Consider the following 13,361-nt stretch of genomic DNA (forward strand, 5'->3'; position numbering starts at 1 on the left):
ACTACTTGTTCATTTTTTCCACAACAGTCAAGATTTTATAGACTTCAATTAGATCCCCTCTTAGTTGTCTCTTTTCCAAGCTGAAAAGTCCCTGTCTTTTTCATCTCTCCTTGTATGGAAGCTGTTTCATCCCCTTAATCATTTGCATTGCCCTTCTCTGTACCTTGTCTTTAAGTCAAGAGACGTCTGGTCTCTTCGGCGGCTGGGGCCTGACTGAGTTCTGAGGGCCAGCCTTTATACTTCCGGGTCGCCGCCTGACCCCGGGAGGGGCGGGCTCAGAGCTCCCTGGCTCCGCCCACTGCGGCCTCCGGATGGGCTCTTCCCCCTCTGGGGCGCCGGGGAGCCACACCGACTCACTGCAAGTAGTAACAGCTAAGTTAGACCCCATCATTTTGTATTTATAGTTGGGCATATGTTTTCCAATGTGCATATATTTGCATTTATCAACATTGAATTTCATCTGCCATTTCGTTGCCCAGTCACCCAGTTTAATGAGATACTTTTGTAACCCTTTGCTTTGGACTTAACTATCTTGAGTAATTTTGTATCCTCTGCAAATTTTGCCACCTCACTTTTTCCAGATCATTTATGAATATGTTGAATAGGAGTGGGCCCAGTAGAGACCCCAGGGGGACACCACTATTTATCTCTCTCCAGTCTGAAAACCAACCATTTATTCCTTGTTTTCCTGTCTTTTAACCAGTTAGTGATCCATGAGAGTCTGGGAGTACACAGAGCCCTGGCATGACAGTGGGGGTGGGTGGGAAACTGCCAGGGACTCTCTGAAATAGAAGGGGATGGGAATGGGCAACAGGGGATGGATCACTTGATGATTACCTGTTCCGTTCATTCCCTCTGGGGCACCTGGCATTGGCCACTGTTGGAAGACAGGATACTGGGCTAGATTGACTTTTGGTCTGACCCAGTCTGGCCGTTCTTATGCTCTTATGAGGGTGTCACAAAGGGTGCTTGTAGGGGTGGGGAATAAAGGAATACAAGGAGCCCCTGGAGTGTGCAATGGCTCAGCTTGTAGAAGCAACAAAGACCCTGTACTGTACAGCTGTAGTGCTTCAGTGAAGATGGTTCTACACCGACGGGAGAGCTTCTCCCGTCGGTGTAGTTAATCCATCTCCATGAGAGGCAGTAGTTCTGTCGACAGGAGAAGCTGTCTCATCAACATAGCACTGTCTACCCAGGGGTTAGGTCGGTGTAACTAGGGGAGTGGATTTTTCACACCCCTGTTCTACCAATGTAAGCTTGTAGTGTAGACCTGGCCTAAGTTTTGGAACAAAGAAACTATTCGAAGCAGTTCATTTTGCTGCAAAGAGAACATTAACTGCAGTGATTTTGCTGAGATTCTTCATAAGCGTATGACAAGCAGCAAACACAGATGTGTGGTTTCATATGCTAATATGTAAAGGCTGCTGTTTCTGTTATAGTCTTAAAGCTGTGGCTACTGAGAAATTTCCCCTCCTCTAGGATTCCTGGCCAACCATTCCACAGTGGTTTTCCTCCCCTCCCCCTTTTTATCCAAGGAATGATGGGGTCTGTCTGTCGGGTTGATTACTGATGACAGTTGCTCTTATTTTTCCTCCCCTCATGCAGGTGCCGGCAAGTCTTTAGTTGGAGTTACAGCTGCGTGTACAGTCCGTAAGCGCTGCCTGGTACTTGGCAACTCTTCTGTCTCTGTGGAGCAGTGGAAAGCCCAGTTCAAAATGTGGTCCACCATAGATGACAGCCAAATCTGTCGATTCACGTCAGATGCCAAGGACAAACCTATCGGCTGCTCTGTTGCCATTAGCACCTACTCTATGTTGGGACACACAACTAAGAGGTCTTGGGAGGCAGAGAGAGTAATGGAATGGCTTAAAAGTCAAGAGTGGGGCCTTATGATACTTGATGAGGTGCACACCATACCTGGTAAGGAGTGTACAAATTCTTAAATGGTCCCCTCCCCCCAGACCCATTGTTAATGCTGCGCTACTGTTGCCATGCAGTTTCTTTCTGGCTTTCTCATAATGTTGTTCTGAAGTTCTAGAATAAATTCATAGCTTAGTATTTGAGGCTTAATACATGTAGACGATCATAGGCTCTGGTACAAGTTTTTTCAGTATTGCAGTATTTATATGAAGACTGCTTTCCAGAGACCTCTCAACTCATTAGGGTACACGTGTTACCATTCTTAATACCAGTGGGAAAGCATTATAGTAATGTTAGTACTTTTTTTTTTCCTAATTACAGTAGTAAGAAGTGTCCTCTCTAGAGCTTTGGTCCAGAGAATGGATGGTCACATGATGCAGGCTTTCTTCTGAAGCTGCTTAAACTTCACTAAAAGATTCCTGAAGTACACTTAATAGCCATTTACTTTTCATGTAAAAGTTGCTAAAGTTGCCATGTGGCTGTTACATCACCACAAGTGGGAGAGGAGTTGTTCTGCATTCTCTTAAGTGGGAAGGGAGGTGTCCTGATACAATCTCTTGAAGTGTGTGGTCCCTATGAATAAGTTAGGGATCCCTTTGTCTATGTATGTATTTTACTGGGAGGAAATATATCCATGCTAATTTGTTTCTGAAATAATTGTTGATACTTGAGATAAGTGTGTTGACTTCCAGATAGGGATATATGGTGTTGGAAGGAAAGAATGGGAGCATTTCAGTTTACAGAAAATAATGCTGGTTAGAAATGCCCCACCAATCCAGTCCAAGTCTCTGCATGTAATTTTTGAGTATTAACAGAAGTGGGAGAAATGGTAAAATATGGAAATAGCCATTGCTCATTGGCAGCCACTTTAACGAAGATCTGTTCTGTTGCCTCAGTTTTCTTACCATCATCGCTTCTTAGACTTGGTCATAAAAAATAAGGCAGAAGGCCTACTTTATGCTACTAGAAAGATGATGGGAGTGCTAGAAATGCCTGAGAGAGATGATGCCATCGTGCTCCAATGGACTGAACCTAGGAATGGTAGAACCCCTGTATTCTAATCCTGGCTCTGAAATGCTATGTGGCCTAGGTCAAGTCACTTAACGCCTCTATATCTCTTTTTTTCCATCGGGTAAACGGGGATTGTGATGCTGGCAGTCCAGGTGCCAGCTCATGGCAAGATTCTCACTGATCACTGACAAGTGCATAGCTGGAAACCAGTCTGGCTCACCTGTGTGTTAGTATTGTTAAAATAGGTATTAGATTTATAGAGTTGTGTTTAGTGTTTGGACTTTATAAAATGCTTGTGAGTTGCTGCCTGCATTAATATCACTTCTTATATCCATATCCCATGTTATAAGGTAATATTGGAGTGTTTGCTTTGTAACTACTATAAAAGTGTTTCTTATGAAACTGGAAACCCCCACAATCAGGAGAGAAACACGACCAAGCGTAAAATACTAGTTTTGCCACAAGAGGTGTTAGGCTCCAGACAAACTACTGTGGAACATCAATGAACAAAAGACTTTGCTGATTGCTCCTCCCATACCCATGAAGAGAGGATGTGCACAAATCTGCATCCCATCACCGTTTGAACTCTGGGGGAAAGGAATAAAAATCCCTGACCAGGAGGATCTATATCACTCTGCTGCTTGGAATTTGGCCAGGGCAGTATTTCAAAGCATAAGCAAGGGGATCCCCAAGATGCTTAGTTTGGGTTAGAGCCTGCATATTACAGTAGCTGCTATTACTTTTTGAAACCTAAGACTGTAACGCATATATAGATATATATGTGTGTGTGTGTGTGTGTGTGTGTTTACCTGCTTTAATATTACAAATAACTCTAATTGTTTTCCTAGTTAACAAACCTTTAGTTAGCTTAATATAGGATTGGCTATTAGCATTGTCTTTGGTGAGAGATCTAAGGTATAATTGACCTGTGGTTTGGGACTGGAAGTAACCTGTACATTGTTGTGGTTTTTTGGTGTACCGGTCCTTCTGTCACAAAGGTGGGCTTGCCTGGGTGGGGAAATAGACCGGGGTGCCCAAGGGGACTCTCTATGACTCCATGTTAAGGCTGTTATATTGCTTGAGGAGTTCACATTTGTTACTGGGTTGGTGAAATCTAATTATAGAACACAGCCAGTTTGGTGTTAGCACCCTGGTTTGTAACAGTCTACCCTGAGGTTGGCACCCGCGTTTGTGAGCCACTCCGGGCAGTTGACATGGATAATACTGCGGTCTGAGGACTACTTAAGGTTTGTACAGTGCTTTGAAGATGTACAGTGCAGTAAAAGTGCTTAAGTATAAGTCAAAAGCTGCACCAAATCTAGTGCTTGGTTTTAATGTAGGAGTAATATTAGATTAGAATCCTGTATTTGCTTAACCATTTATACTGTGCTCATCTCTGGCGTACAGCTAATGCAACAAAATTTACCCACTTGCAATGTGTGTCTTTTTAACCCATTTATGAAATCAAAAGGAAATCTCACCTTGTGTTTCTTAGCCAAAATGTTCAGACGTGTGCTCACCATTGTGCAAGCTCACTGCAAACTGGGACTGACTGCTACTCTCGTCAGAGAAGACGACAAAATTGTCGACTTGAATTTCCTGATTGGACCAAAACTCTATGAAGCCAACTGGATGGAGCTGCAGAACAATGGCTACATTGCTAAAGTCCAGTGTGCTGAGGTGATGCTCTGCTTTTTGCTACCACAAGTGCTAGAGTCTATATTTTCTTGCAGCCAGAACTATCTAATCCCATGTATGTTTAATTAGGGCAAACAATCTTCTTTATAGATCTGCAACAATATTGAGATACTGTGCGTTTCAGGCAAGACTGTCGGTAATCAGCATAAATCCATGGTAAATCCCATATTGTGACTCAGTCATTGCATGCTCATATAATGGTATCTGGACATGCATCTGTTGAGACACTAATGCTGACTGCTGATACTGTGGTACTTGGTTAGCTGTCTGTAGACCCATCCTCAGACATGCACACACTGGCTTCAATACTAGTGTAGTGCTTTGATCATAGATTTTAAGGTCAGAAGGGACTATTATGACCATCTCCTTTGTTCTCTTGCATAACAAACCATGGAATGCCACCTAGTATCCAGCCCAGTAACTTGTGGTGGAATGACAGCCTTTATTTTAGAAAGGCACCCACTCTTGATTTAAAGACTTTAGGTGATGGAGAACCTCCAACAGCCCTTGGGAAAGCTCTTCCAATGGTTAATTATTCTGACTGCTACGAATGTGTGCCTTATTTAAATAAATAAATAAACAAAATAAATAAATTAATGGAGATATCCTATCTCCTAGAACTGGAAGGGACCTTGAAAGGTCATCGAGTCCAGCCCCCTGCCTTCACTAGCAGGGCCAAGTACTGATTTTGCCCCAGATCCCTAAGTGGCCCCCTCAAGGATTGAACTCACAACCCTGGGTTTAGCAGGCCAATGCTCAAACCACTGAGCTATCCCTCCCCCACGTTCAGATTTCTTTGGCTGTAAATTCCAGCCACTGGTTCTTGTGATACCTTTGAAATGTGCCCATGTGTGATCTGCTCCTCTAGTCAGTCAATTGGAGGGAAAGGATTAGTGTAAACTATGGTGCCTGAGAAGGGAAAATCTTTCTCTCACATTTTAAGCCCTCAGGCTTTTGAGGATATAATTGAAATAAAGTAAAGCAATTCCCCAGACAGGAATAGAGTTCAGTGTCAGTGATGTCTGTGAGATGGAAGTCTTCTGGGGTTCTCCTTCTGCCCATAAGTGTCGACTCAGTGGGTGCTCCAGCCCCTGAGCATCCACATGGAAAAAAAACAAACGGGTGCTCAGCACCCAGCCACCCACCGATCAGCTGTTTGGTGCTGGTTGGGAAGTGCTGGGGGGCGGGGGGGGAAGCAGGGTTGGGAAGAGGCGGGGCCTTGGGGTGGAGAGAGGTGGAGAGAGGGTGGCACCTTGGGAAAAGGGGCGGAGTGAGGGGGGTCTTGGGGCGGAGCACCCACCTGGAAAAATGAGTCGGTGCCTGTGCTTCTGCCGTTCCATTCAGGGTGTCCATACAGGGAGTGGCTGGCAGGTGAGGGGTTGTCCCAGAATGAATGACTGCCAAAGGTGCAAATTTAGAGGCTTTTCTCCTGCTTTAGTGTTGCTTTGTGTTATCAACCATGGTGTTGTCTTAAATAAAAATGTGTAAGGTGGGAGGACTAATGATCATAGCTTTTCAGTTGATAGCAGCCACTCCACTGCCTTAGAGAGTGAGCTCAGTCTCCTTAGGGACAAATTGGTTTTCCTTAAAACAAAACAAAATAAATAAATCCCCAAACAGATTGAACTTCCAACCTCTCAGCTATAATAGTGCGCCTGCCCTTGGTCCTATGGAGCTTCCACTAATCTTGTCCCTCCAATGGAGCTATTGGGAGAACTGCTGTCATGGTAAATGCGTGTGTATGTACACTAGCACTGAAACTGCAGTATTATAGGGACAACAATTTGAAAATTTCATCTTATCTTTGTACCCATTTAATTACAAGTAACACCCAAGCTTACCAAAACCTTGTTTTGTTTTAGTTTTACTTACATTTGTCAGCATTTTCCAGCCGCCTTTCCCCGAAGAATGAGTAATATTTTGCCTTGCTAAAAAGAACCTTCTAAATCTCAAGTCTCATCCAAATTACGTTTTTTGTTTGTTTTTGTTTTGAGGCCGTACTGTGTGGATGGTGCTCTGTCAGGAGTTGGAATGTCTGGAAATTGATCAAGCTAAAACACAAAACCAGAAAATCCATGCTGACGAAACCATGATTAGCCACTTTAGGCAATTCCATTTCAGGAGTATGGTTTCCCTATTGCACACACTGTTGATAGCTCATAGACTGGGGTGGGCAAACTATGGCCTGCAGGCCACATCCGGCCCGCCAGCCGATTTTTATCTGGCCCTCGAGATCCCACTGGGGAGCGGGATCTGGGGCTTGCCCCACTCCTACGCTCCAGCCACGGATCGGGCTTGGGGAGCGCTCCGTGTGGCTCCCAGAAGCAGCGGCATGTCCCCCCTCCGGCTCCTACGCATAGGGGAAGCCAGGGGGCGCCGCACGCTGCCCCCGCAGCTCCCATTGGCCGGGAACTGCGGCCAATGGGAGCTGCAGGGGCGGCGCCTGCGGACGGGGCAGCACACAGAGCTGCCTGGTCGTGCCTCCGCGTAGGAGCTAGAGGGGGAACATGCTGCTGCTTCCACGAGCCTCTTGAGGTAAGCGCTGCCCGGAGCCTGCACCCCGACCCCCTCCCGGCCTCCAACCTCAGCTCCAGCCCTGATCCCCCCCCCCACCCTCTGAACCCCTCGATCCCAGCCTGGAGCACCCTCCTGCACCCCAAACCCCCCGTCCCCAGCTCCACCCCAGAGCCTGCACCTCCAGCCGGAGCCCTCACCCCCCCGCACCTCAACCCCCTGCCCCAGCCCGGAGCCCCCTCCTGCACCCTGAACTTCTTATTTCTGGCCCCACCCCGGAGCCCACACTCCCAGCCAGAGCCCTCACCCCCTCCTGGACCCCAACCCCAATTCCGTGAACATACATGGCCCACAATACAATTTCCAGACCCAGATGTGGCCCTCGGACCAAAAAGTTTGCTCACCCCTGTCATAGACTCAGAGACTTTAAGGTCAGAAGGGACCATCATGATCATCTAAGCTGACCTCCTGTGCATTAAATATGGCATACAACTCACAAAGAATGTTCCCTGTTGTGAACTTTTCTTAGGCCTTGGCTACACTTGGGGATTCACAGCGCTGCCGCGGTGAGAGCTCTCTCGCAGCGCTGTAAGTACTCCACCTCTCCGAGGGGAATAGCTTGCAGCGCTGCGAGGGAGCGTGCAGCGCTGCAGGCGCTGATTACACTGGCGCCTTACAGCGCTGCACTCACTGCGCTCGGGGGGGGGGCGTTTTCACACCCCTGAGCGCAGCAAGTTGCAGCGCTGTACAGCGCCAGTGTAGCCAAGGCCTTAGGTACTTGCAGCTTTGTGTGAGTTCATGTTCTTCAAGAGAGTGTTAGATTTTTTTGACATTTAATTTAGAATCTACGTTATTTCAACAACCAACCAACCAAGTAATGGTGGTTTCTGGGAAGTAACGAACGTCTGTGATTGGTATGAACTTTATTCACATTCATGTAGTGTGTCATTTCGTAGCTTGCCTTATCTATTCTGGCCTGAGAAAGCAACCTGGTTGCTTCTGAATCCAGCTCTTCCAAGTGGCAGTAGAGGGCAGTGCTACCCAATGATACAGCAGATCGTATTCACTGCATATATCGCTTGCTCATTCACTGCTTCAGTATGTGAGTTACAGAATGTAAAATTATATTGGTAGTAGCTGCAGCATGTTAAAGGTAAATGCTGCTCCTATCTAATATTATTTTTAATATTTCCACTAGCTCTGTTTCCAGAGGTTTCTGATTTGCAGTAAATTTGTCCCCAGATTCTGTACCAGGTTTATACCTTGGAGTGCATGCCATGCAAAATTTTAAAATTAAAAGATCAGTGGGGATGGAAGTGCATTTTTACTAGTTTTACCCTTGAACGAGTGCATAAGTCACTTAGTGGGAAAGATCCTGTGTACTCTGTGGCAGTAATTCCTAAATCCTGTGGTTTAAATTATTCTGTTGTCAAGAATTAGCCTTTATTTCTATCTTCCTCTTTCTCCCCTAGCAAACTCACACATCTGCTGGTCCTAGCTGAAAATACTCATTGATGTAAAATTTCTTACCCCTTTCAAGTAGGGGATGTGCGGGAGCTATGAAGCCTAATCCAGAGTAGTTCCATTGTTAGACTCTAACCTGGTGAGAAAGGAAACCTCCTCTAAACCCATTGTATAGTCCACTTGTTTAATCTGTGCACTGAAGATGGGATTTGAGTAAAAGAAAATAATAATGACCACTAAGGAAGCACGTAATTGTTCAGCAGTGTCTCCTATATTGTTTCCATGCCATAATGCAAATGTTCATTTAAATTAATGGCAGATTTATGTTTTTAAACTTGATTTATTAAACAATTATTATAAACTATGCTTTCATGTACAATGTAGTTGTTATCTGTTCTTAGCTTTATTTGCAAGTGTTCTGTTCTTGGGTGCTTGGAATCTATGGTAATGAGCATGGTATGTAGACTAGGAAAAAAAAAAGATGAACTTCTACTCTAAACTGTGGTGTACAGATAATACCACTGCATTTGTGGCAAGTTCCTCAAATTTGGTTAATTATATGCAATAATATGACCGTAAATAAAGGTCTCTCACTAAATATAAAATCATGTAATGCTAAAAAAATATATTGTAAGGAAAGACCATAAATGGGGAAAGCCTCTAGAACCCTACTAATTTGAGCTAGCAGTATTAGTTGAAGCTAGCACTTCAGGAGCTGCAGAATCTACATGTGCACCAGTGAAGAGATGGATCCTTTTGAAAAAAATCTCTGGAAAATAGTAATTAAAATTAAATGGAACTTGGCATGGACATGTTAAAAACAGATTGGTGAGTTGCTACACTTATACGCTAATGAAGACGAAATGTCTCTTTCAGCTGACAGTGATTTAAGAGATGATTTCAACTAGTGGTGGGAAGTCCAAAAGAAGACTGTCTTTATACCAAGATTGGATGTCTAAAATATATCCTCTAGTTCAACCAGTAGTTATGAGCTTGTTGCAGGAATTATTGGGTAAAATTCTCTGGCCTGGGTTATGCTGGAAATCAGACTAGATGATTATAATGGTACCTTCTGGCCTTAAAAATCTATGAATATCTGTTTTCTACTACAAATGGAATCTCATAAAATAATAATGACTCATTATTACTGTGTATACTTTTTTTTTTCCTTTTTTTTTCAAAATTTCTAGGTTTGGTGCCCAATGTCTCCAGAGTTTTACAGAGAATATGTGGCTATCAAAACAAAGAAGCGGATATTGCTCTACACTATGAACCCAAATAAATTCAGAGCATGCCAGTTCCTGATCAAATTTCATGAGCGAAGGAATGACAAGATCATTGTATTTGCTGACAATGTGTTTGCGTTGAAGGAGTATGCCATCAGACTGGGGAAGTAAGTATTTGTGAATGAGGAGGGCACCGTCTCCTTCTCCTTACTGGAAAATGAATATGTTTCACAAATTTCAGTCACTTCAGGCATTTTTATAATAAACATTAAACTTAATAAAGATAGGAAACATTGAAGAGCATTTCAAGTAAATTTCAATGTGTATTGCAATATATTTTTCCAAGTGTAACGTTCTAAGATAAGATAAGATGTGCATTTTCTGTAGTGGCTACAGAGGAATTTTAAACTAGTACTTATGTAGAGAGCTGATAGTCACAATAAAATAAGCTGAGGATAAAAGCACTGTAGGCAAGTGACTAAATAAGGGGCTATTTGGATGGTCAATTATCTGTGCAGGTAACAGACTAGTGTCCCTGCCCCCATGTGAAATAAGAAGGAAATTTTGTACCAGGGAGCCCCTGGATCCTTCAGGGCCCACAGAAAGCCATGGCCTTCCCTGCTTTCTGCCCCCTTCCAGGCCTGTGGCAGTCTTGTCTTAAAACTAAGATTTTAAGCTCTTTGGGGCAATGGCTTTTACAACATATCTACACAGTGCCTAGTACATTGTGCTTCTACACACTACTGTAATACAGTTAATAAACAGCAGCACAGCTTCTGTAGGCGCTCCTCTGGACTCCTCCGCTGCCTTGGAATTGCTCTTTGGGGCGGGGTTCAATTGCAAAAGCAGAGGTAAAAGTTAAAATTTACTTGCCAAGGGATTAGCATCAAAGTGCTTGCAGGATTAATGAGGAAATAGTAAAGGAGATTGGTTCTTCCCTGCCTGATACTCATGGAAGGGTTTCCTCCATGGAGCATGTGGAGAAGCCAGCCTTACCCTTTCAATCGTGAGTCGAAATCATGGCTTTTCTATTCCCCTCTCTTGGCAGAAATGGTGAGGAGCATTTAGCCCTCTAAACCTTTTCAGCTGTCCAGGAGTTTCCAACGTATTTCGTACAAAAAAACAAACTCCCTTATCTCTTTTTCCCAAATTTGTGATGAGTTTTGAATGGCAGTGCAATAGCCATTCTACACCAGCTCACTGTGACTTCAAACAATAAGCTGGGCTAACAGTGCTGGATGACTTCCAGATTCAGAACTCATGTTCTCTTTCATCATTATTCTTAAACCTGTCTGGACAGAGATTAGCTAGAATGATGCTTCTGCAATGTTGTTAACTGTGTTCGGTGTTCCATATAAGATAATGAATATAATGAGTCTTTGAGTAAAGAATAAATGAGAGATGGGCGGGAGGGGGCAGTCCTGTAACTTAGTGACTGGTAAAGATGTTTGAGAAGCATTGTAAGTAAAACTACTAAAGGTTTTTGGCAGAGTTATTAAGTTGTGGGAGGATGTGGGGGGGGGGGGCGGCAATTGCTTTTTTTAAAATCCATCTTCCAAATTGCTCTCTTTGGCTCTGGAGTGGAGCCCAAGGTTACACAACTGTCAGTACCACAGGGAAGGCAGGATTGCAATGCTTGGCAGTCATGGGGGATTGGCATGAGGCAGAAAAGGCGGAGTTTCTTAAAGCTCATGTTAAGTGTTGAGATTAGGAGTCTCTTGAGAGCTGATCCTGGCATCTTGACCATCATTCTGTGCGTCATCCAGAGCAAGAGCTAGTATAGCTTGTATGAAAGCCATTCTTTGCTTACAGCCATGGTGCTTATCAATACATCTAAATCATTGCTTTATAGAAGACACGCCCAGCCTTCCTGGGTTTGACAGATTATGACGACACAGGTATTGATCCTTGAGGCTCATTATCTTCCCATTGGTTGGAGGAAGGATTGGTTTTCAAGTTATTAGATGGTTTTTGTTTGTTCTGGGTAGGGAAGTGTTCTAACTTGTTCATCACGATAAACCCAACTGATGGGAGTCAAGGGGAGATTAAACACCCAACAGTTTTAGGTCATCCCATTTTTTTGGTTTAGCTACAACAATATAGGCAAATGCTTGACAAGCTCTGTTTACAGTCTTGGAAGCAGCTCCTGATGGACATGTGAAGTTCTCACAAGTTTTTTAATTTTAGTTCAATCAACAGCAGATGTTTTGTGTGTTAATTTTGTTTGGGATGAATATCACCTTCACATCCTAAAATGAAATGATAAATGAAGGCTAAAAATAGAAGTACTGGGAGACTGATAACTACAGCAGCATTACAAGGTCTCACTAGCTGTACAACAACAGTATTGTTTAAAACCATTTGTGTCTCATTCCTATGAGCCACTTCAGCTTTGGCTAGGAAAAGACTGTTACTAAAATGTACCAAGTAGAAGAATTGGATTAGAGGAGATTTGGCAGCACAAAAACTAGAATGACGTTTTCAGTAAGCGAAGGCATTAACCGCCAATACCCAGGGGATGTAGAAGGTCTTGGCATACTATGAGTTGGGTTCTTGTGCTCAGATACCATGGTGATGTGTGCAGTATGTAAACTTAAGCTAAACTTTTGGTCCTATTTTAAAAAAAAATAGGGAAAAAACTTCTTAACGTGAATGATGAAACTTGCTTCTCTTGGTTTTCGAAGGTGCTTGTTAACAAGCTTCTCCAAAGAATGGGGAAGAGATGGAAAAGCAGCAGCTGCACATTATTGCAGGTTTCTCTTGCATTTATAGTCAGCCCTGGAGTTTGCAGCAAATGCTGCAGATTCACAGCAAACTTTAAAGTGGGAGGGGGTCGATGAAGGGGTCAAGTTGTATGCGGTGTTATGGAAAACTGCTGCTAATATAAGGTAGTTGGGAGACTGTGGAACGAAGGAGATCCAGGGGAAATCCAGCTCTACAGGTACAAAGTCAGGGTATGTACAACATCCCCACAAAATCTTCCTGTATTATCACTTTCCCTTCGGACTCTGTAAGGAGATAACCTGTACAGTTTGAACTTCACTGCTGTCCTCTTGAGATTGCAGACAGAAGTAAGAATTTACCACATCTATCTTAACCTTTGAGTGTCGGCTTGCAAGGTACACTAAAGAGTCTCATAGCTTCCTCCACCATTATAAATCCCGGGTTGTGCTGTTCTTTTCCATAGAACCCAGTGGACGTATTCTGGTCACAAACCGTATGTCCAGGTGTTACTGGAGAGGAGGAGAAAGGTGTTGACTTCAAAACATAGACATCGTTTCCAGATAAAATACCTAACAGCTAGCTTGAGACACTGAGAATTTAAATAAAAGGGAAACTTGGATTCTTAAGGACTCAAGTGGGAAGAAGTGAGAAGGGCACAGCTGTCCATATGCTGGCTTATTGGATTTGATCAAAAAAAAACCCAACCAACCACCTTTTTATTTTAACAGCTGCATTCAGCCTTTCATCTAGGATTAGCAAATGTTTTCAGTCCACTGATCCGCAGTTCAGTCAGAGCACATGAAA

The 13,361-nt window shown here is 43.7% G+C and overlaps 1 protein-coding gene across 1 annotated transcript in view; it reads left to right on the forward strand.

The window, feature by feature from the left end:
• ERCC3 (ERCC excision repair 3, TFIIH core complex helicase subunit) overlaps positions 1–13,361 on the forward strand; it is a 51,178-nt gene that overhangs the window by 20,106 nt on the left and 17,711 nt on the right. Inside the window, exons 8-10 of the mRNA XM_065413259.1 lie at positions 1,606–1,920; positions 4,427–4,611; positions 9,798–10,000. Coding sequence (XP_065269331.1) covers positions 1,606–1,920; positions 4,427–4,611; positions 9,798–10,000 — 703 coding nt within the window. The remainder of the gene's footprint in view (positions 1–1,605; positions 1,921–4,426; positions 4,612–9,797; positions 10,001–13,361) is intronic.

Source organism: Emys orbicularis, chromosome 11 (assembly GCF_028017835.1).
Source record: "Emys orbicularis isolate rEmyOrb1 chromosome 11, rEmyOrb1.hap1, whole genome shotgun sequence".
Lineage (NCBI taxonomy): Eukaryota > Metazoa > Chordata > Testudines > Emydidae > Emys > Emys orbicularis.